Source organism: Emydura macquarii, unplaced genomic scaffold (assembly GCF_026122565.2).
Source record: "Emydura macquarii macquarii isolate MOO-44397 ecotype Brisbane River unplaced genomic scaffold, CSIRO-AGI_Emac_v2 contig_2768, whole genome shotgun sequence".
NCBI classification, from domain to species: Eukaryota; Metazoa; Chordata; order Testudines; family Chelidae; genus Emydura; species Emydura macquarii.
Genome location: NW_027132905.1, coordinates 10,076,227 through 10,101,669, shown reverse-complemented (window position 1 = coordinate 10,101,669; position 25,443 = coordinate 10,076,227). Strand labels below are relative to the sequence as shown.

Genomic DNA, 25,443 nt, shown 5'->3' with positions numbered 1-25,443 from the left:
ATCACTAGCTCACTTGTTGAGCCTGCTCTTATTTAGAAAGTGAAGAGACACTATAATACTTAGTATGGAAAACTCAGTATCTCTTACAACTGGCAATGTTGAATGTGGAACTAGAGCAAGTGCGATGGATATTCATCTCAAGGACAAAGTATGTAATTTGTTAATAATTTTGGCTCTCACCAATGTTATTAAGGAAAAATGCCCTAGCTCAACTCATTCCAGTACTATATTTAATTGAATAAGGATCAGCATAAACTCCATGAATAGAAACATTCGATGACTCTTCTAGGGCAAAATGAGATATCAGCATGTGGATGTTGCCCTGTTTCCAGTATTTCCAAACATATATCTACAAAAATGAAGCTGTCATAAATTAATGAGTATACACAGAGTAGTTTGTGAATGGTTCCTTTTCTGCAAAGAAGCAGAATCAATATTATTTATAGAAATATACCTAGGCAGAGTCAAAAAGTTTATAAAACAAACTAATTCCACTTGTTTTATTCCTGTATATCTGCCTTTAGACTCTCCCTTTTCATGCTAAGTTTGTTTTTAAACTTTCTGTCCCTTATAAGACAAAATATAATGATTCTGGGGCCAATTAGCTTCTAATCACAATGGATCACACATGAAAGATGGAAATGGCAACCATTTCTCCCTCATTAAAGAAGGAAGGATGCTCCAGTGGTTAGGGCAGGGTACAATTCCCTGCTCTGCCATGGACTTCTTATGTGCCCTTAGCAAGTCACTTAGTTTCTCTGTGTCCCGGTTTCCCGTGTATAAAATAGGAGTAATAGCACTTCCCTACCTCAGAGAGGTGTTGTGAGGACAAATACATTAAAGATTATGAGGCATCACTATGGTAATGAGAGTTGTATAAGAACCAAAGAGAGAGAGATTTCTCCTATTGGATCCAAAGGGTTTTTTTTAATACTCTTTCATATTATCACATACAAATACCTATCAATAAACAAGGGGTGCTGGATAGTTCTGCAGACATTCAAGTACCTCTGAATATCATCAAGTGTCCAGTGATCTGAAGATAAAGGAATTATTCTCATACTTGACCACATAACTAACACTAGAAAGTCTAGAGCCCCCCAACTCAAACCTTTCTTCTGGTACATGGAGCTACATTTGATAAATGTAATTTTCAGCTACACTTTCTATTCGGTAGCGTGTGCTTTGTATGACGTTATATTGGATTGGAAATAATTTCGACTACTCGCAGTACACAGCATTATATCACATGGGTTCTGCTAGTGCAACCTCACTTGATTTGTGATCTTGTGGCACATTACCTAAGCAAATATTACCTAAGCTTTAAAAATCAAGGGGCTCAGCTCCCTTCAAGATATGGCCCATTGATAATAATGGACATATGTTTGGAAGGAATTTGCTGTAGTTATGAATAAGATAATTGAGGATTTATATTTCCTATTTGTGATTAGACTCTTACTTAAAATCTTTATAATTTTTTAATTATGGACGTGTTTCAAGGCTTATCAGAGTCAGACTTTATTGTGAGCGGTAATGTAGAAACATGGAGTAAAAGACGGCTGACTTAGACAGCTTATCATCGAAAACCTTGAACCTGCAAATGGATTTGTGTGGGGGTATCCTTGTGCTTGTGGGAAGTCTCATTCACTTCAGTGAGGCTTCACATGGGCATAATGGGTCCAACAATGCAGAACTGATTGCAGGATTGGGGTCTAATGTATGAAGCAGAAATTCCCATATTGTTCAATTATCTGTATCTACGGTATGAGTTGTTATATAGCAGCTAAATCTTTACTGTAAACCCATTCTAATCATTATGAAAATCATGCTGAAATGACCAATGTAATAATCTCCTTAAACTTTATGCATATCAGGTAGTAGATAACAGAGGAATTAACAAAAGACGAGAAAACTTGGCAAAGACTAGTTCTAGCAAGGATTTTCTAATGGCATCTGACCTTCATGAATCAGATATATTTAAGCAGCAGTGTGTGTTATAACTCTAGTCCTCTCTCCCCCTCTTCTCAAATCAGCTGCTGACACTGACTCTAATACTTTGCTGGTGTAAATTGTTGTAGATCCATTGATGTCAACGCAGTTGTTCCAATTTGCACAAGCAGAGAATTTGGTCGACTTATTTTTAGTTCTCCTTGTACAAGGAATGCTGTTTTGAATGATATTGGGGAGGCTAGATATAATCCCTGCTATGGTGTCAAACTCTAAAAGGGATACTTATAGACTCTGAGGTCAGAAGGGACTAATATGATCATCTAGTCTGACCTTCTGCACAACGCAGGCCACAGAACCTTACCCATCCACTCCTGCAATAGATCTCTAACCTATGACTGAGTTATTAAAGTCCTCAACTCATGGTTTAAAGACTTTAAGGTACAGAGAATCCATCAGCAAGTGAGCCATGCCCCATGTTATAGAGGAAGACCAAAAACCCTCACAGCCTTTGCCCATCTGCCCTGGGGGAAAATTCCTTCCTGACTCCAAATACGGCAATCAGTTAAACCCTGAGCATGTGGGCAAGACTCACCAGCCAGACACCCAAGAAAGAATTCTCTGTAATAACTCAGAACCCACCCCATCTAACATCCCTTCACAGGCCTTATAGTTGTGCTCTGACAACAGTTGTTAGGTAGCTATCTGTCTGAAAAGGCAATTCTCTTTCCTACATTCTGGTTCTCCCAATGTTTCTGTCTTGAAAATTTCACAGATTAATGAATGGAGAAGTACAGTTTCCAGAAGAGAGGTTGTACTGCAAATTTAAATAAATACAGATGAGACTACACCATTAAGAGTATTTTTCAGAGCAATGCAAAGCAGATTAGATACACAGACCCAAGTCAGACCTGGTATAAGCAGGTATAACACCATTAGGACTGGATTCTGCCCACAGAATCTTATTAGAATTTCTGATTTCTCTCAACTCAATTTCCCCAATTTTTATGCTACCCCATTGTGGGAGTGTATCATTCGTACCCTGACCTGATGGCTACCTAGTGGACACTTACAGCAGGCCTGGTGCTGGACACCGGGTCAAGTGAGGCTGCCTACAGGGAGCTGGAAGGTGGCCACTTTCACTCAGGCGCCTCACTGGCGGCGAGTTCCCGGGACTTGGCCGCCATCCACTAGATAGTAGAAAGTATTCAAGGTCGTAAACAAGATAGTTGTGTGAGCTAAGAAGCTACCAGTAATATGTAAGCTGTTCCCGTGTGAAGTAGGTGAAATCATATAATAGCCAATCAGCAATTGTGTGACCATTGTATGCAAAGATGATAAAAAGGTATATAAGCTGGAGAACAAGATGGAATAAACGATTCTGCTTGCAATCATATTGGTTGTTGTGCTTTATCCGTCCCGCATCCTCTGCCATCAGCAGTGGAATCCTCCCTCGTCCTCTGCTATCAGCATTGGAACCCAACACCCCATAATTCTTAATGAGAGTTATACTTTCCATGCACAGCAGGCAGAACTGTAATTGTGAGTTAGTAGAGGTACTCATTATGAACTCTCACTGGTCTAAATTGAGAGTCATACCATTCAAGTCAATGGAGCAATGCTGGTATAAAACTAGTGTGAAAGAGAATCAGGTCCTTAGTCCACATAATTTGTTTATGAACTGGCCCAAATGAATTCACAGGTTTGACGGTTAACTTGTATTAGACAGACAACAAAATTTTCAGAAATGGCCACTTGTTCCAAGTGCCTCAGCTTCTGGATGCCCAACTTGAGACACATTGTTCCTAATTTTTAGAAGTCCTGAATACCACAGTTTGACGTAATGGACCATTTAAAAGACATTTATAGTAATAATCCTGCAGAAACTGTTTCTTCGCAGTAATTATCTCTAGTAGGTCTCTGTCAGCTAACCAGTTTCTAAAAACTTCAATGATATCTAAAGGCACACCAAATGAACCAGGCTGAATGTAAAGAAAAGAGAAACATTTTTTTCAGGAGCACCACATGTATTCCCTGCTGCTTTCATGATTTGCTCAATGCCAAGGTCAGCTCTGATTGAACTGAGAAGAAAGAAAAAATAGAAATCATAGAGAAGATGAAGGACAATCCTAAGTGGGGTCTCTGGAGGAGAGTTCCATTTGTGTTAACTTTAGCTCTTGCCACTAATTCTAGTAGAATCCAGATTTCAATTGCTTAAGTGAATTGTTGTTCATGACCTGCATTTTGGCTATATCAGTTTTTCCTGCAAAAGATATACCTTTATTCAGCCATGCAGTTGCTCCAAGACTGATATCACTGTCATTGGCAGAACAGACAACATTTTTGAATAGTGGTATGTGCATTGTATCTTTTACCATCACTCTTTCTATGGAGCATCTCACTCCAGGATGTGGGCACATGTCATTTTTTATTGGGCAGGTAAATTTATCAGTTAAATTGACCTTCTAATTCTTCCTCTCATCTTGTTAAGACTTGGTCACGACAGTTTTAGCCTTTTATTTCTCATATACTCACTCACTATTTCCCCCCATCCTCTCATCTCATTCCAGGATTTCTTCCTCTCATTGCTGGCACAGCATTAATGAGCCAAATGGCATGGAAGATAATTAACCAGGTGTATAGCTAAATACCCACCAACACAATTCTTTCTTGATTGTTGCTGAAACAGCCCTAGCACAACCACAAAGCTTCTAATTCTCACCTACTGTGAAATCAATTGCCAAAGGACCAATAATGTGAGACCAATACACACTAAGTTTCCCCAATCAGATTTAGGAGAAAATTATGTGTTTGTCTTGTTCAAAGCATTACAAAACAACTTACATCGTAAAATGTTATTACACTGGAAATTGTTAAGTATCTAATGACTACAATGCACACAATGTATACAATTATGTTAATTATTTATCAGTTACCAGTTTGATTACGTTCTGAGTAACCGTACTCATGGGTTTAATAGCTTCAGGAAGTTTGGTACTGCATTTTCCTGGAACAAATCATCCTTCACAAATGTATCTCTTAGAAACAATATGTAGCACACAGTCATTTATCATGATTGATGTAAGGTAGACAATGGAAACTCTATAGCTTTATATATCTTTAATGATACCCTACCTTTGAAGAAACAGTCCTTGCTGTGGATAATGTAGATTTTCTTCCTCTGCAAGCATGAGGCTCGGTGGAGTTCACAGTGATTTTCATAAAATTTGCCATCAGATCCACATACTGGCATGTAACTGGGCTTGCAGTCGTCTAGGCATTTGCATTCAGGCTGATCATTCTCCTTGTTAACAACACACTTACTTCCCCGGCCACAGTACTTTTTTTCACATGATGCATGTAAGCCATCTTGTCCATAATGCACTGGAAAAAATAGGAAGTTTAAACATTAATTATATTTGCTTAGCAGGATTTAACTGTTCTTTTGTTTTAGCATGTACATTCCAAGCTTATAGGATATAAGGATTCCAAGGACACATTGGCATCCTATGGACAATACTGCATCTATGACATGGAGAATATCTTCATATATACACTAGCAGTTCTAGAGCCCCAATTCAACAATGCATTTAAGTGTATACTTAAGTCGTTTGCTGAATAGTGATGGACATAAGAACGTGTTTGAAGATAAGCATGTGCTTAAGGGCTTTGCTGAACCATGGTTCTCAGTGACTAAATACGTATACCATGTTCATTCTGCAATTCTGATGTGGTATTTTAAGACTTGCTTGGGATTATATTCTTCCTTCCCAATTTAAACATTGAACAATCAATGTGTACTGGCCTGTATAAGCATCAATGACCAAGCTAGGTATGGATCTCTTTTTCAGGTGAAACTATAGGTTTTCTAATTCAAAGAAAACTACTCAGGTGTCACTCATTTGGCCCTCTCATCAGACATTGGCAGAACCTACAGTGACCATCAATGACACAGTTAAGACTGTGAGAGCTGGTGACACTTGGAAAAAGGAAGAAAACCATGTGTAGGACTGATCCACAGCAGAGGTCAAAGTTCAATCATTTTTGTGTAGGGTGGTACAAGAATTAATCATATTAATATGAAGCTTAACCTTGTGGCAGGTGCTTTGGTTCACATTGGCTGTACTATGTATTGGGGTTGGTTAGTGGTTTTATCTTCATTCTAGTATTTTGCACTATTTAGTTATATGCCGGAGGAATACCTATTGCTGGACCCCTTACAAATGTATTAAATAGATATCCATAAATAACACATGCTACAAAAATAAAACAACAATTATTTATTAACTATTAGTTAATCCATTGTTTTTATTTTTTATATCATAATATACAAATGACTCAGATACTCTAATCAGATAAACCTCCATTTAGCACCCCATGTATTATGGGCCAGACACACTGATATCCTTACCTATGATGGCTATCAGCTTCCTACAGGGGTGACATTTTCAAAAGTACTCAATGTTGACCTAATTTTGCTCCCATTGAAGTCAATGGTAAAATTCCCATTGACTTCAATGGAAGTAAAGTTAGGCCAGTGCTGAGAGTTTTTGAAACATCTTCCCTACAAGGAGTCTCATTGAAGTCAATGGAAGTATTAATAGAATTAAATGCTTCCCAATATAAGTAAGGCCATCAGCATCTGGCCCTATATAAATATACCAATAAATAATATCTTGTTTCTTTTAGGTATTAGCACAATATGATGAACTGACCATTACTTGTACTTTCTATTGTTTGATATTATTTTAAGCCTAGGACATTTAATTCTAAGCTGTAATAGCACTGCACCTAAAATTTCTGTATTTAAGGGCTTACAAAAGACTTATTATTAGTATAATTTATAGAGGACAGGATATTTTGATATAAGCCACTGTACAACTAGTAATAACTAGCATTACACTCAATTAATGAAAGTTTCAGAAAATTAGAAGATTATTGTGCTGCATTAATTGTAATAAGCATGAGTTGAGAATTACAAAGAGATGTTGCAGAAAGAATAATTAAAACATGAAGGTAGGTTTGGTAACCAACATTTTACTGAAAGCTTTAATTAATCTCCAGGGCTGCCAGTTTATGATTTCCCAATGCTACATGCTGATAGAAAATGCAACAGTGTTAAAGGCAAGACCTCTGGATCCACTGCAAGCACCAACGGGTTAAAACATTTGTACAAAATACAAGTCAAAGTTTCCACACGTAACAAAACCCATTTTGCTCTGTCCTTCTTAAGCTTTTGTTTTTATCACTGTAAATTCGAAAGGAAAAGAATCTGTTATTGGAGGATTAACTATTTGACTCAATAACTCATTACAATTCTTCCACCTTGGCAGGCTAAGAAATATTGATTATTTTCTGACCTATAATAAACTAGAAGGTCAAAGTGTCTCTGAGCAGTGTAAAAAGTACAGTCTCTCAAAGGGATATTTGAATATCCTTTATTCACTTTACTAATTGTTAAGCATGTCTCTGCAAACTATTCACGGGAATGCACATATTGTAACCTCTTCATGACATGACTGTCAAGGTCATCTATAGTTACAGTATCTATTGTACATTTGTCAGAACAAAAGTCTCAATATTTGTGTGAAGAAACTCAGTTAAACTTGTATTATTATAGTTACTTGGCTTGGTCAACAGGATGTAACACTAGGAAATGCATGTCAGCGTTTGGTGGTGCAGTTTAACATGAAATATTTATTTTAGATTAAGGATATTTTTGTATTTTGTTTATTTAATTTTTAAGTCAGTGAAAATAATTGATACCTGACCTCTCCTCAAAACAGAATTAAATTTGATCTCTTTCGATACTTTCTTCTTAGACCCCAGATATCCTACAAAGTGAACCACCTATACAAACTCTTATGCCCACACAGAGTCCGTTGACATTCCTTTGTAGATGGAAAAAGTTGAATGCCTGCAAACAGTTGGTTGCTCACTTAAGACTGTAACCTGTCCTGGCTTGTGTGGATGTACTATGTTGGGGAGAAGATTTTGGTAATCTTAAACCACACACACACACACACAAGCCATCACACCGATCCATCTATGAGGCAGGATTTCTAACTAGTACATAAAGCAGAGCTAGTTACTTTGCTCTCTGGTGTGTATTCTGCAGTGTTGCTAACAACTAGCTGGGAGCTGCATCCTGTCCTTTTTTGAAGGAAAAGCACACTGTCTCCACTGCATATTTATTCCCTACCTCCCCTTCCCCCCCATCCACACTGAGAAAACATCATGGATAGTTTTCTGAAAACATCCACTCAGTGTGCAGCCGCAGTCAAAAGAGCTAACAGAATGTTAGGAACCATTAAGAAAGGGATAGATAACAAGACAGAAAATATCATAATGCCTCTATATAAATCCATGGTACTCCCACACCCGAATATTACATGTAGTTCTGGTCACCCCAACTCAAAAATGATATATTAGAAGTTGAAAAGGTACAGAGAAAGGCAACAAAAATTATTAAGGTTATGGAACAACTTCCGTATGAGAAGAGATTAAAAAGATTTTTCAGCTTGGAAAACAAGATGACTAAGAAGAGATATAACAAAGGTATTTAAATCATGACTGGTATGGAGAAAGTGAATAAGGAAGTATTATTAATCTGTCACATAACACAAGAACCAGGGGTCACCCAATTAAATTAATAGGCAGATAATTTAAAACAAACAAAAGGAAGTACTTCTTCACACAACACAGTCAACCTGTGGAACTCATTGCCAGGGGATGTTGTTAAGGCCAAAATTATAACAGAGTTCAAAAAACAATTACACAATTTCATGGAGGATAGGTCAATAATAGTCAAAATGGTCAGGGATGCAACCCCATGCTGTGGGTGTCCCTAGTCTCTGATTGCCAAAATCTGGGTGTGGACAATAGGGGATAGATCACTCCATGCTTGCCTGTTTTGATCATTCCCACTGAAGCATCTGGCATTGGCCACTGTCAGAAGTCAGGATACTGGACTATTGGTCTGACTCAGTATGTTCATTCTTATGTTCTTATGAGTAAGAGGATTTTAGTCATACAAGAGGAATCCTCACAGAGGTCACCAGTTGTGGAACTGAAACAATGGTCCTGGTGGCACAAAACTTTTGCTTGTTTTAACTGTGATATTCTTTCCCCTGTATTTTTTTCATAATTGGGGCATGATTATTTATTATTTACAGTATTTATTGCATTACAGTAGCATACAGACACCCCAATCAGGAGCAGGGAGTGACTGTTAGGCTCTGCAGAAACAAAAGGGAAGACAAGGTCCCTGTCCCCAAAGACCTTACATCTGAGTACCAAAGTTTGGACTCAGGGAAAAAAATTACATACAATTTAGTTAAAACCTTGAAAATAATGCTGCAAAATGTAAATCCTGAAACACCCTTCAGAGTAGCAGTGTTGGACACTGTCATGATTTTACTTTGGTTGCTTTTGTAAATGGTTTCAAATTAAGTATTTGGTTAATGACAATTAACCACTTAGGAAATAATGCACCAGAACATCAGCTGTATAAATCGGAATAGCGCTATTGAAGTCAATGGTCTGCACTGATTCATACCAGCTAAAGACGAAAGCAAATTTAACCTCATGCTAATATTTCTGGGTTTTTCATTCCTAGCTGTTATCTTAACTGAAAGATTATCCAACTGAGGGGTCCATGTGTGGAAGCTACTGTGGTGCCTCAGACTGTGCATCCTATTACATACCCCTTGGGAGACAGACTTTAAAGATAAAGGCTTATGATACACTGAGCAGTCCAGCATCAACATAAAGGATTTTTAAAAACATTCTTAATTAATCAGCAGCTAAGGTAGGTAAAAGTCCCCCATTAAACTTTTGATCTTGGTCATCCAGTGTAAAATCTCTCTGAAATCTTGCTACCTATTGTGATGGCTATTTAGAACACACCTCATAACTACCCAAAGAGCATTCAATTGCTAAATAAATGTGGAATTTCCATGGCTTGTCAGCTAAGATCTGTGCTGTAGTGGAGCCAGATCATGCTGGAATGGCGTACTGGCACTTTTGCCACATGGAGGATGCCATTTTGTTCTCATGTGAGGTCACACTACATGAAAGAGGTCATTTGATAGAGCAAAATGGTGTCCTCTGCATAGCGTTATGTGTGCAAGGTCATGCTGTCAGTGTTATTCCGGTAGTTGTCCATTCAGCACTACACCACTGGCTAAGACACTGAACTACTCTGCTTTTGAGACAAGAACAAAAACTGGGATGTAGTTCATTAATTAAACAAAAACTGAATGAATTCCCCACTCCTCCAAGGATGATAAAAAACAATAATGGAAAAGGTAATCAGGTGAAACTACCAGTTAACTGCTTGCAGTATTTATGAGCCCCACTGAACGACATGAAAAAGATATAATTTTTTAAATTTATTAGTCATAAAGAAAGTCATTTACCTAGGTTAAAAATGATCATCTTACAAAATAAGTCACTTTTCAACACTAATTAAATTTACCAGACGTGGCCAGCGACTAAGTTGTTATATTATATTAAAGCTAGTATGAAGAGAAGAGAAAGTCCATTTGTTACCATCAGTGACAAGATTCTATTCCTCAAATGGGATTTTGGCTGGAGACATGAGAAGTTTGGGATTCTGGTTGAAAAACAAAGGCCGGATGCGGGTGGTAAGACAGCTGCAGTTCAGGAATTGTGTCAAGTCCTTTAACAGGGTTTTCTTTATCTCAAAATATAACTTTAAAGGCAAAATGAAGATGTAATACTTATCGTCAGACTGATGAGACTAAGCCCTGGTCTACACTTACCTGGAAATTCAGCAACAGTCGACAGGAGTTACGCAAGCTACTCTGCGTAGCTTGCATAACTTCCGTCGACTGCTGTGCTTCCCTTCTGCATGCCGTCTTCACTGCACTGTGCTGATGGGAACTGCATTCCTGTCAACGCAGCGCTACGCCACATGAGGGGGTGGATTTACTGCATCAATTTCCTGATCGATTGAGTGGGTCTACACTGACTGCTCAATCGATCCAGAAAGATCGATCTGATGGCGGCGACTTTGCCACCATCAGTATAGACGTACCCTATGCATCCTCTAATCACTGATTAATTCATGAAGATAGAGACCCTATCTGCCATTTATACATTGTTGAAGACATTACAAAGTACAGTCAACTTTTCATAATGTTTCCAAAGCTAATCCCTATTCCTTACTTTGGCAAAGTTCCTAAAGGTTCAGTGCAAGGTTAGCTTGAATGAGGAGCACTGACTAAGGTATAAATGCAATATATTAAACTGGGCATCATCATCACACCCAGTATCAAAGCCACAGCAAAAAATGGATTCCTTATGTCAGGCTTCTGACCAACTGTAATTATGCAATTCTGCACTTGTAAATTGCATAAATAAAAAGATTGAAAATTATTTGAGATAAACACTGGCTAATTAATCCCCACAGACGCACTTTTGGAAGCTGTTAAATAGTCCTGATTTACAACAGAGGAAACAAAGCCACAAATTGTACAGCAAGTCACTGTCAGAATCAAGGTTAGATGCTTAGTCTTCCTGGTCTTCAGACTTCCCTTTTTTAAAAGTGGAACTATCATATATTCCTGCTTCATAGGCAGTGATAGGAACTCAGTGATATTTGCAAAATGTTGTGTAACGTCAATGTATTTTTATTGTACCTGCATGAAAATCAAACCCTCAAAACTGCAGAAACTACAAAATTATTTTCCTATGAACCAACCTGGTTTGTCCTTTAGATCTCATTGAAATTAACAAAATTTATTCAGCCACTGCTGAATTATATGCCTGCAACATTTCTGATTGGAAATATAGAAGAGCTGAATTATTTTTTTCTCTTTTTAAGCAAACACATAGAAGCCCAACATATAAGAAATGATTTGATAAAAATTTAGATGAGGAAGACCCAACACACACACACACACCACACACATACACAGAGCTATGTGATTTAACCATGGAAAATTTACACTCAGAAATAATTCATTTGAGAAAAATAAGCAACCTTAATTGCAGTGGTCACTAAATCTACTACTAGCATATACTAGATAGCAGATGGAAAGGAAAAAAATATAACCTATACAAAACAAAAAACCTGCAGTAAATCTACAGTTAATATATTACTTCACTGCTTGAAGTTCGGGTTTTTTTTGTGTATCTTGGTTGCTACATGCAATAATCACGTACTATCTAGTCCTCCAAAAATATGATCCCATCTCCATTAGACATTAATTATTTGTGAAGAATACAGATTGTAGATACATGTATTGCTTGGAACTCCCCATCTACATGACCTAACCTAATTTATTTTGCTTGTGCTGATAATAAAACTGCAAATACCACAGCATGGGACCTTCCACATCCTCTGACTAGCACATATTTATCATATGTTTATAGAATAATTCATGCTTTGAAGTAATATGAGTTCAGATTTATGCAAATTGCACCTGGCTCCTGTTCAGCTAACAAATATGTGTATGCATTGGTATCACCGCAGCAAAAATAGTGTAAAGCAAGGGGCAAAAATTCACTAACGATCTGCACAACTGTACCAGGAAATCTATTTTTTGCATTGCATACCTAGTATGACAATGTAGGGGCAGCAAAAGTCAGTTCACCTCAGAAAAACTACAGTAAAGTTACTTGGTGTTTGGCTGAATCATTACCAACACAACCATTATTTCTGTAGCTAGTCTTTGCTGTTCTGATTTAAAAAAAAAAACCAAAAAACCAAAATGGTGACTCATCCTGGAAGAAAAATATAGAAAATGAGACATATGCTTTAAGCTGTTTTGCTAATTATGTAACCTGTTAAAGTTTGCACATGACATTTGGGACCACTGTACTATTGAAAAGATTAATAGGTTGTATTATAACTACAAGGACAGTCCACTCTTTCAGGTAATAAGAAAGTTTGGAGGTCGTGTGTATTATTCACAAGCACTGTCTAGGGAGAGTGATACAGACTTCTCACTCGCTATTCCAAAGAAAAGAAATACAATAGCCTCAGAGGAGGAGGACAGAAAATTATCATCCACAACATTAATCTAGAGGTCCTATCAGAAAGAAAAGATACTGAGTCTAACTGATGACATGGAAAAATTGTTCAAAAAGCCATAAAAGATAAAGCTATAGTTGTTTCAGTTATAATACACATTCACATACGTATAAACCTACACACGCTCTCTCTTTCTATATGTTTATATTTATACATTGGCATCTATTGGGATAGCTACATTACTCACAAGTACCAAAGTTATGGATGGGTAATGCAAGTAATTTCAAAAGAGTGCCAACAGAATTTTATACCACACTGCATTATTTTATTTTCAGAGTGTGCCGCATATTAAAAACCAAAAACTAATAAACCCTCCAAAATTACCTCACTATTTTAGAGATTTTTTTATTGATACAGTTAATATATCACTGCATATTATACAAGGTTCTTTAGTTAAAATGATTCCAACTGCAAAGGCCTATGAGGGAGATGAAAATAACTAGGCACAACTTATAAGTTTCTAAAACTGACCTAAAATAGCTCTTCCATACATAAGAATTTTGTGATTTTCAGGTCCAAACTCAGGCTTTCCAGGCCTACAAACCAATACTGTGTCCCTAATGGAAAACCAGAATTGTCTCCATTCCAGTGGTATAAAGCTTATTCTTCTTGTCCTGACTTTTCACATTAAACCTGCCACCACTGCAGAAGGAAGCAGTGCCTCTGCTGCACTCCAATACAAAATTCTGCAAAATTCCATATTCGATTGGAAGGAGGAGACATTTCTTTGGCAGATTTTTTACTTAACAGCAGCTGTTTGACGTTGATCACTGATCACTAGTTAAGAATGTTAGAATAAATCCAGGCAGGGATGGACTATGACCAGATCCTACACTTATTGAAGTTGATGGGTATTTTGCTATTGATTTTTATGGTGCAGAATCAAGCCACTAGTGGGCAAAATTCAGGGGAGCCAGTCCAAGATGTCTGATAAATCTAACATATCACTCAGATATCGCCACATTCCATGTGGCAGATATAAATTTTAAATGGAGAATATGACAAAAATCAAGAATAGCAAATGAAGCTGACAGTCACGAAAGCAATATTTAGCTACACTGTCATAAAGTGGATGCAGCAATATGAATCAGTGAAGGGAACAGCTGCTGATACAAGAAGACATGAAACAAGCTTTGGATTGACACAGCTGAAATCTAAAAAATAAGGACAAATCAGTAACAGAGAAAAAATCCCCATAAATCAGGATGCTTCTATGAAAAAAGAGCATTTTGCATTTTTAACCAAAGGGCAAGATACAATCTGTTCTTATAAAGTGTCCAGTTTTAACTTAATCAATCCTTTAAGAGGATTCCTAGAGTATAGCTTTGAAGGTACAGATATAAATTCACTGAACCACCCGCAATTCTCCTCCCTACCCTCCACACATATCACTGGATTCCAATTATGGACAACCAGAGCGATTCCTAGAGGATGGACTCTTCCCTAACAACGTATAATCCTCAGAATCCTACTTCAAAGAAACTGGTAGTGGTAGGGAAACTTATAAAATTGTTACAGGAAAGGACAAACCTATCTTGCAAAGACTTTTATGATAAGTATTCTCAGTGATTGAACTGCAAAAGCCTGAGAGCCCAATAATGGGTGCTGAGGGAATTGTTTAATGTGTGTCAGTATTTTAATTATTAATCCATACAAAATGTGAATTATTCGTGTTCAGCAAACCTAAAAATCAAGCCAGAGGCACCCAAAATTAGAGGACACTTGTAAAATTCTGGACTTTAACTTTTCTGTGTCAATTTTTGCATCTTAAAATGGAGATTAAAAATACTTCCCTACCTGTCAGGACTAGGAGAAGGACTACAGGTAACATTGTGAAAAGACTTTGAAAATCTCAAGTGCTATACTGTGTTATTATGCGTACAATTAGGACTAAGTTTGGCCTAACTTCAAACCCACTCAAACACCATAGGATCAAAAGTTTGATGCTAGTACACATTGGTATGGTGTTATATTTATTAGAGTATGAAACAAGAAACAGAGGGCATGCATACCAACAAATCAAAAGAGCAAATGATCTAAATGATACCTGCAGATAATTGTGGAAGAAAAATGTAAAACAATGTTTGAAAATCTGGCTCAATACACCCATGACATTAATTTATGACAGCCAAGTTTTTGGGGGTGTTCTCTTCTCTTTAGTGAGAAAATCTTGAAGCAGCTCAGTCATAAAGAACATAAATGTTTACTTATTTAGAGGTCTGTGTGTCACAGGTACTTAATAGTGAATGTAATTTTATTACATTATTACAATGCATCAAATACAGTTTAAAGGCTAAATTGTGTGTGGCTGATGTGTCATTGGGATTCATACACATCGATATGTGGACAGAATTTGGCCCTGGGCTCGGTGACTGGAAATGTCATGAAGTAGACAACAAAATCCCTTTGAAAAAATCACAGAAGAGACATTACTTGACTCTACAACTACATCCCCTTCATCCATCAGAAGGCCTTTCTTTTTTTAAACAATTTATTCCATGGTACCCAAATTTAAAGCTTGATGAACAACTCAATGGGCCAATGCAGGAGTTAATGTGCATATCTTTCTGTTTTCTTTAGGTTTTTACTATCACAGTGCTTCAAAAGAGCGTGAAGCACTCAAAAATAAAGAAACTCTCCAGTATCTGATTTGTAGGGTATGGATCACAGTAACTGTGGAAAACAGAGTTCAATCCCCCAACACACTTCTGAAAGAAAGATATGAAATCCTCTTAGGCCTTTGCTCAAAGTCTGTTTTGTTGCATTTCATTTCTTTCATTAGCCCTTCTCACTGCCCCATCCTTCAATCTTACTCTCAGGACCATCCTTCCTTTCCTCTTGTTTTCAGTTGTCTTTTACCTTTGACCATTGCAATGAGTGCTTGTGCGCTATGCTCAATTGTAAAAGATCTGAGTGATCAATAGTGTCATTTATCCAGCTGCTATTCCTTAAGTAAAATTCCTCTGACAGAGAGTACAAAAAAGTTGGAATGTGATAAAGAAATAACTGAAGAGAACTTGTCTGTTTTCATAGTGATTTCTTCAACTATATTCCCAGTGCAATCAGCTGAAGTGAGTTGGATATATTAATTCTGATTGATTATTTATCTTTACTTGCTGATGCTTTTCTATTAAACTTTAATTTTGATGCCAACAGTAGTGGGTTTGGTGTAAATTATCCACATAAGTTTCCCTTCCCCTCTTTTAACCTTTTTCAAAACCACATTTGAAGACTTTTTTCAAGGCTTGATTGACCATGACATTGGTCAAACTTTCCAGTTCCTTCTGTGCCTATTTATTTCTCTAAGGAAGCTAACTTCTTTCTCTATAAATTGGCTCCTTTCTTTACAATTCACTGTAACTCCAAGTACATCCACATAAAACTTTTCTCCCCTTTCCTGGAACAAGACAGAGTACTAGCTTTACATTTAGTTTCAACAACTGGCTCAATGATATTTTTTTGCAGTGGTAGAAATAGATCTGACTTAGAACACCAAGTCCAAACCTCCATAGCTTTTGAGGAAATTCAGATCCAGATCATTGCTCCCTTTCTGTGTTTGAAATCCATGGCTCAGGCCCATCATTGTTTGGAGAAGAATCCAAGCAATGTCCGTCAGTATATTGCACCACACTGCAGCAAAAGGTAAATCTACCAATGGCCATCACTGTATGATTCCTATATATAAATAACTCAGTTACTGTGCAAATTAATTTTTCTATTGCATTCTTAGTCATGGTTCAGAAACAACAGAAGCTAACCTCTGCTATGAGGAAGGACCTTACAGTCTTGAAATCTCATGGTCTCTGATTTTGATCATCCACTACCTCACTTTGAAGTAAATACATTTACAGGAGAAAAATTACTTTTCTCGTTTATTTTATACATATTTCCCCTCAGACATTCATAAACCAGATGGCACTGCATATTGGATAGACTGATTTTTCAGTTTCCTGATTATTCATTTTCTCACTCAGTACATCAGTTTATGAGGCTCAACATGGAACTAAAATAGCTCATCAGCATATTTGTCTCAGAAATGGAAACATTTCTGAATTTCATTTATTTTATTATTTTTGGTTGCAGGATGAATAGGTGAAGAGATATCTTTAATGAATACCGGTTCAGCCTCTTATTACATTATTCTTAAATGCTGCTCTTGGAGAAAATAGATTCTCCCTCATCCCAAACTATCCTATTGCTCTGTGAAGTCTAAATGATGTGATTAATTCTAGAGAGCTATAGACTTTATGATAGTGAAGCCCCTGTCAGCATTTCCAATATCATCTCCCTATTTTAGGGTGTGTGGTATGCAACTGTGTCTTGGTTTCAAAAGTCTCACTCTTGGAACAATATTTTAAGTGCTCTTGAAGCAGGCCATAAAGGTACAGAAAGAATGGCAGTACAAGATTCCACAAAATGCCCTCACTGGTGGAGAAGGAAAGAGACTGGCATTGTGCACTGGGCATATCCTTACTAACAAAATAAAATAAGTACTATGTTTTTATTCATTAAATTATTCCATACTGTCATGCTATCAGTGGAAATAGAGCATACACAGTAGTTTTCAGGAATGCAGACAACTTAAATGTGCAAGCAAGAAAGGACAAATGTTTAAAGCCTGAACACTTCAGATGAACCTCAGAAATATGTACACATCTATGCTCCTATAAAACAAAAAGCCTGTCCCAAACACACCTTTCCTAATCCCATGAGCCTCTCACACCTGAAGGGATCAACAATTACTCCCTGACTGAGAAAGACTTTATCTCACTAACACTTTCACATGCCTGTATATAAGATTCTCCTTAAAAAAAAAAAAAGAGGGGTTGAGCATAACCCTCTACCATCCTTACTAGGGATAGTAGGGTGCCCCCAACTTTACACACTCTCATAGGGCTTTTGCTCTATGTCACTCCTCTCTTGTTCCCTGACCTGGAAAGCAAACCATTCCTGGTGTGGGGAAGAGTCACTTGGGAGCAGGTGTATAGGCGCAGACTGACTCTGAAGAGGGCATCTGAAGGAAATGGTTCTTCTCAGATCCAGGGAATTGCACGCATTAGGGAAAAGCAGGCATTACATTTCAGCTGGTTTATTGTTTTTAAGATACATTTTCTCTGAAATACTTTTGTTCTAAATAAATGATTCTTTGCTTTAAGGAAGCGGCTTGATCACTAACGACCCTGGAAAGAACAGAATGACAGGGTTTGAACTCAAGTCAGAAGGCAAAGGCAATCACAGGGACTGCCCCCAGCTCCTTATCTGAGAGTGGGAGAAATGGGTGTTGCCACCTCAATAAAGAGGTGATAGCCTGAGGCCTGTGACCAAGAGAGGGGGGTACACTCAGAGAAGGGTGCTGCAGATGCCAGTGAATCACAGCCTGGCCCCCTCACCACCAACAGAGACTGTGACTCCCACCTGCAATCAGCCCGGGATGTCAGATGCCATTGCCCACGTGTTAAATTTTCAAACAACCAGCTTCATGTTTTCTCTCTGCTTAGAAGCTCCCTGTGACACCCACAAACTCATTATCCTTCTTCAGAACCCTACCCATCACCAGTACTATCTCCTGGTTTCCTTGTATCTCCTTCATCTGGTGTCTCATCCTATATTTAGATTGTAAGCTCTTTGGGGCAGGGACCATCTTTTTCTTCTGTGTTTGTACAGCAGTTAGCACAGTGGGATCCTGGTCCATGACTGGGGCTCCTCGGTGCTATGGTAATAAAAATAACAAATAATAAATAATAACAACCCTCATACTGAGACAGATTGTCCCCAGTAATCACTCAGCCTCCTGCCACTGGATCAGTAAAATGGAATAACCTGACCAAGAGGTCAGCCAACCCGTTTAGTCCCTATCTAACTATATGAAGCTCTCAATCCCAGAGAGAACAACATGGCTCAATACATCAATCCCTACCCCAGAGATGTCTGTAAAATCACCTTCCCACACACACACAAACTTCGTAATAAATGCTTTCATACCAACAATAACCCAAGTGTAGTTATAACCTTAAGTGGCCTCAAAAGGACTGACAGAAATCAGTTGCTTAAGGCAAGTAGTCTTCTACTAAAGTTAGATCATAAATGTACTCAGTAACTTTAGAGATATTTTAGGGTGGTTTCAAGAGAGAACCAGGATGATCTCTTTTACAGGAGTCACTTTATAGTTTATTTCATTTTTTCCAAATTAGATTAAATTTCAGGTCATATGTATCTAGAGAGACTAAACCAATAGCTTTAAATCCCAACAAATAATTCACAAGACCCATTAAGAAAATGTTACAAGTAGTTTACTGTGGGTTCTATGAACAACTGAAGATAGACAATTGTGCTAAAAAATAGATGGGGCGTATACAAAGTTTTATTAAGAGTCTATTTCTGGGCTTTAATATGTTTGTGGATAAAAGTTGCCAGCTGCAGAAAATAAATGGGAAGAAAAGAAAAATAATAAAGCCATTTAACTATAATGGGTATTGGTGCAGGTGTTTCAGGTTGGGGAGGGGAGTTACTTCCCAAAGCGTACTACATGTTTGACTCACTACTGCATTACTTGATTGAAGGGGCAGCTTCAGAAATGGGATTAGTATCATTCCTATATCACATCCAAATCAGCATAAACTTCTTGCTGAAACCTGCTGAGGTTGCAGGCTTTTCAGATTTTTTTTCCCCAAGAAATTTCATTTATGTTTTCTTGCCTAGATGCTGTACAGCCTCATACATTATAAGCATAAGAGCCTTACTGTATAATAGAAGTGTGAGGCAGGAGCCAAACAGTTCCATTACAGGGGGAATTACAATCATGTAACTATTGAATGAGAATGTATAACATCTGTGTGGGACATAGAAGGAAGGGCATTTTTATAAATCAATCTTGAGCTGCTACTCAAAGAGGAAAATAACTGGTGGAGTTACCTACTCACCAACTCAGTGTAAAGAAGTTGTTTGCCTGACAGTGTGCATTCCCTAACCTCACTCATAATTAACCATTTTATTCCAGTCAATAAGTTTGCAATATGCAAATGAAGTAAGGGGAAAAAGGGGACAGATGACAGAAGAAGGGTGTTCTATATCTACTATTTGACCATCATTTGTGATGTTGAGAGAGCTGCAACAAAGGGAGAAAAGTGGAGGAAGAAAGAAACAGAAAGAGAGGAGAAGGGGAAGAGAGAGTTTCTCAGACACCATGGTGGTAGGCATGGTGCAAATAGACAATCAGACCACTAGCCCTTTCACTACAGTTGTGGGCCTGTGAAAGTAGAAGTCTATCCATCCTCTACTTCTTTTTCCCTCCAGTACTTTGATTTTGTCAACCTCCAAAATGCAACAGGTAAGAGTCTAATGTAGTACCCTCTTAAATGTTTGACTCTCCCTCTAAAAGGAATCACTGGACCAAATTAATCACTGATGTAAACAGGTGCCTCAAAAAGGAGTTCCAACAACTTACACAAAGCAGAAGCATGGACTTTCTGTTTGCTGTCCATCTGGGTGGACAAGAAAACTGTCTCAGCAAGGGCAGTCTACCAATGAACTATAACATTGTTAATCTGAGGAGTAAGACTCAGTGCAAAAATATTTTGCTGGACAACCAGAGAAATTCAAATTCCTGTAAGCATGGGAGGAAGCTCTTACAGCACTGCCTGAGACATAAAATAACATTCCAAATGAGATCACTGCATTATAACCTCATTGTATACATTGTTGTTTGTTTGTGATTGAGACCTGAATATCTGAGAGAGAAGGGTAAGAAAGAGTGGGAGTGTGGATGGAGACCCATTGCTTCACTGGTTTATAAATAATAAAAAAAATCATGAACAACCACTGCAATTCATGCTAAATATTTCATTATTTGAAGACTTTTCCAGCTTTCTAAGCCCAAAAGGAACCCTTCAAAGATCTCTTCTTTTGGGATAAGGGAACTTCCAAAATGAGGCGGCACAGGAGAAATCAGGAATTCCCTTAAAACCAATAAGAACAAGAGATTTCTTAAAAGTTCTATTGCTTTTGATACATATTTTGGAGCCTTTCTGAGACTAGGGAAGTAAAGAGAACTACATGAGCCCAGTCTGCACATTAAGAGCTCTATAAAGTGAAGAAAATTGAAAACCAATTTAATTTAAAATAGCAATACAAGAAAGAAACAGGCCAAATTAAAAGAAAATATTTGCAAAGAGAATGAAAGTCACATAAGTATATGTGTGTGCAGATATTTATAATAGTGAATGGGGTCCTAAGAAAAGATTGGCTGCTTAGTAGAGGTGGTCTTTAGTCAGAAGGTTGAACAAAATTACACTGGAAACAGCATAGGGGTCAGAAGTCATTGCTACCCAGAAGTAAAATGGTGCACCCAAGTTAGATGCACCCCTTTTCAAATTGCGATACATGATTTTATGGAGACCATTGAAACACCTACCAAATACATGACACACAATTAAAAGGTTCATGGAATGGATGTTTTTGTTTCAGACAATAATTTTCTTAAAGGTATCAGCTATAAGCTTTTATTTCAGTTTTGGCCAATATGAGTGAGCATTAAATACACCTTGAATTTGAGACCAAACCAAAATGCTGTCAAGTTGCAATATAATTAACAAGAGCATTTATATTCCTCCTTTTGATTCCTCTTATATCTTTATTGAAGCTCTTTCCAGGACTCGTGAACTTAGAGAAACATTATTTTCTGAATAAAACCATCTAGTTTTGCTGCTCATCATACTGATTTTGCAAACTCCCACAGATGTATTTTGTATTGTCACCTAACTGCAATAGAAAATGTTACTCCAGCACTAATATATGTCCTGTGCATTTCAGTTTGGTCCTCTGTCACTGTCTGACACATTTTGGGGCCTTTGTTATTTCACAGGGTCCTTTAGCTATGTTTAGACAAACAGTTGACATTTCGACCTTTCTACTGGATGTGTCTCAAATCTAATAGCCTCTAGCTAAAAATTTCCTTTTACAGCTTCCTCCCTGGGGCATTACAGCTAATCAGCCCCTCTTCCTAAAGAATTGCACTTTCTCCTCATGAGAGGAAATTATTCTGACTCTCTCATGGAAGATTTCTTTCCTTTTGTTTCCTTTTTTTTTTTTTTTTAAAAAGATACTGTTTTGTGGTTCCTAGAGATCTAGCAGTTAAGTACAGGACTCCTGCTTCTGAATATCAACTGTTGAGCTCTCTCCATTGCTCATGTGGACATGTCCATTACTTCATAGGGACAAAGTTCAAGGCTGTCAGAGAAGCTGAGAACATGTCCTTTATCTACAATGGCAATCTGGTTGATTCTACTGAGATTTCTCTGTAAATGTGAACTGACCATTTCTGAGGTTTCTGAAAAGTTCTGATAATTTCCCCTCACCTTCCACCGTGCATGGCTCACTTTTTATCAAGTTTCTGAACTTTCTGGATTTGGCCAGAACCAGATGTGGAAATGTGGGGATATTAAGAAGCCCTTAAAATACACTACACTGGTAAAAGTAAAATACATAGCCTTCAGCACTTAAACAAGTAAAACAGCAGCAATAACTTTCCACCCAGGTTCCCCCTCCCCGCTCCTCATATATACATACTTCTCAGTACACAAGGAAATGGAGAGAACTAAAATTATTGCTGTTAGATTATGATTCTTTTTCTTTAGTTTGTTCAGAGCAAATATGTATTTACCTGATGGAGCTGTTCCAATTTGTTAAAAGATAAAAGCACTTTTTCCAAACCTTCTGAAAAGTAATTTTTAAAATGGCAGGGTGAAAAAATCCTTAGGTTTAAAAAATATTCATGTTGTTACATAAAGCGACAAAATGCTGAAACTGAAAGTTAACATTGACACACCACCCTTAGCTCCTGCTGCTGCTTCTTTTGTTCCGGTTTTATTCACAGTTGCAGGAGCTAGGGATAAAATGACAGCCTAAATTCTGAATGCCATGGCTTTGTCAAGTTTTTTTTACACTCTTAATGCTCTTTTAAACACAGTTCTTGGGGTTTATAATCCTCTTCAGTATGTAGAGAATTGAGGGGAGGTTTAGATGGACAGACATTGCCAGTAATAATTTAGATATAGTGTCTATTTTACAAAAAGCAAGCATAAGTAGACTTTAATGATGTTAGCCTGATTTACATCAACTGAATCTTTGGTCCAATTTATATGAAAATAATATTAAGACTGGCAAGAAAACTCTAAGCTAAGGGTATCTCATGATAGTTCCTCTGTAGTCCTACATCACTGATCTACTAGTGAACTGTAATACAGTGCAAGTAACGGAAACCAAAAGTTCATGATGAAATACCTAATTGTATGTGTGGTGCGTTGTTGGAGTGGATAGATCTAGGACCTCTTCTTTTCTGTGTAGCCACTTCTCCTGACTGCCACACAATGACAGCTGGAGTAGAGAGGCAATATGGCCTAGGGGTTAAAGCATAGCACTGGGAGTGAGGAGGTGTGGCTTCTGCTCCTGGTCCTGCCACTGACTTGCTATATGACTGCGAGCAAACTGCTCTGTGCCTTATCTTCATTTTACAGTAAGAAACTATCAGTACATGTCTATGTCACAGGGGATATTGGGACACTAAATACATTAATGTTAGTAAAGCATATTGAGATCCTGATCTGAAAGGTAATACAGAGCAATTCAACACTCTCCCTTTCAAAATGCTGTATAAAACAGTAAAAAACCTTATGATAAAAACATAATCAGGCACCATGTCCCTTACAATATAAAGAGTTTAAATCAAATGAGGGGATCCAGTTTAAAAGGGAACAAAAAGGACTGGGATAAAAGGTTAGAAATAAACAGACATCATGAATCTTTCTAAAAACATTTCTGGGGGAAAAAAAGCTTTATGGTGATTTTTAAGAGAAGGGAGGAATGAAATAAAAATAGATTTCAGAGTAGGACATTTGTCACACTTAAAATGAACCATAGCAACATCATACTCACCAGATGAATTAAGATACAAATGAGAAAAACCTAAAGAGCACATTGTGCATATATGATACCCATGAGTACAAGGCTCAAGGAGTAAGTCTCAAATGTAGCCAGGGCGTACACCATTACAGGTTTAACCCTCCCTCCCCCCCCAAAAAACAAACAAAACGAAGAGACTCAAACTCTAGTCAAGCTCCAACATAAGGAATACTGTGTGAGGATAATATGACCACAAAAATGCTGACATCCATGCTTCTTAATTCTGAACAAGCACCAAACAACAGAGCAGCCCTGCCAAGAGAGTGAATTACAGTTACGGTGCTTCATGCTGCTATTGCAAGATTGTGATGGTGCCGCTGATGCATATTGCAGAATTGAAAAATAACACTATTCTACTATGTCCAACAAATGGCATTCCATGGAAATAGCATGGTCAAAAGAGGAACAAAGATTTTTAAGAGTGCCTCCGCTCCCTTTTGTCCCTTCATAAGGGGATAAACAAGAAAGAATGGAGACACCTAAATGGCTTTTACATCTCAGCAGCGACAATGATTGCTAAGCATTGGTGTTATTGTGGTTGCCCCTCACTCTCTGCTTTCCCAAGTATTAACACTATTCCTCTTTCCTTTAAGAAGATTATCCAAAATGCTAGTTTTTGTGAAGATCAGTGAAGACAGCTTTTAAGATTATAGCTGTTGCCGGGCTGCCAATTTAGGCATTTTTCTTACTCTGTCTCTCACTTGGCAACTTTATTTATTGTGACAGAAAAACATCAAAAGGGACTATGTAGCAACAAGACCAAATTTTCTGTTAATATGCAAACTATGAAGTTGAACAAAAATTAGCAGCAAATGAGCCAAGTGTGAACAGGCTTTTATATTTAGGATTTAAAACTGGAACTCATCAGATTTCTCATTAGCTTGCAGTTCAGACTAATTCCTTGGCGGCTCACAAAAACTGAACAAATCTATTTATTTTAAAATTAAGAGACAAAGCAAGTATCTACTCAATCTGTCTTTTTCAGTCAATACCATTACTGTTCACCACATTGGGTCAGAGCATTCGGTTTCTAGGGAATATGTGGGAAAATAAGTGGTGATGAACTCAGAGAGTGGCTAATGTGAGAGGGGCAAATGCCCCAGGCTGCGTCTGTACACATACCTGAAGCACAAAATGTGTATTAGTATTTTTGGTGAACTTCTTTGACCTGGAATATTTGCCAGTCTTTTGTGGTTGTTGTTGATCAAGCCATGGTTTTTCCATGATGATGGTCAAAGACATAATATGGGAGGACAGATATCAGAGCATGCTGCAAAAAGATGTGCATCAGTTTAAAGTGATAAAAGTGGTTTTCAGCCTTGCTAAAATGAAATGACAGAAATCGTTCCATAGCTAAGGTAGCAACTGAGTTTCCATTATCAGCCTAGTGTTGCTGTCTCCAGCTCTCTCCTGCCCATCTCCCATCCCCCCAAAATAACTGGTCTTAAAACTGCAAAACTTGGAATGAATCAGAGAAA

The 25,443-nt window shown here is 37.7% G+C and overlaps 1 protein-coding gene across 2 annotated transcripts in view; it reads right to left on the bottom strand.

The window, feature by feature from the left end:
• FSTL4 (follistatin like 4) overlaps nucleotides 1-25,443 on the bottom strand; it is a 431,301-nt gene that overhangs the window by 278,997 nt on the left and 126,861 nt on the right. For both annotated transcript variants that reach the window (XM_067566476.1, XM_067566477.1), the window contains exon 4: nucleotides 5,083-5,331. In XM_067566476.1, the coding sequence (XP_067422577.1) occupies nucleotides 5,083-5,331 (249 nt within the window). The remainder of the gene's footprint in view (nucleotides 1-5,082; nucleotides 5,332-25,443) is intronic.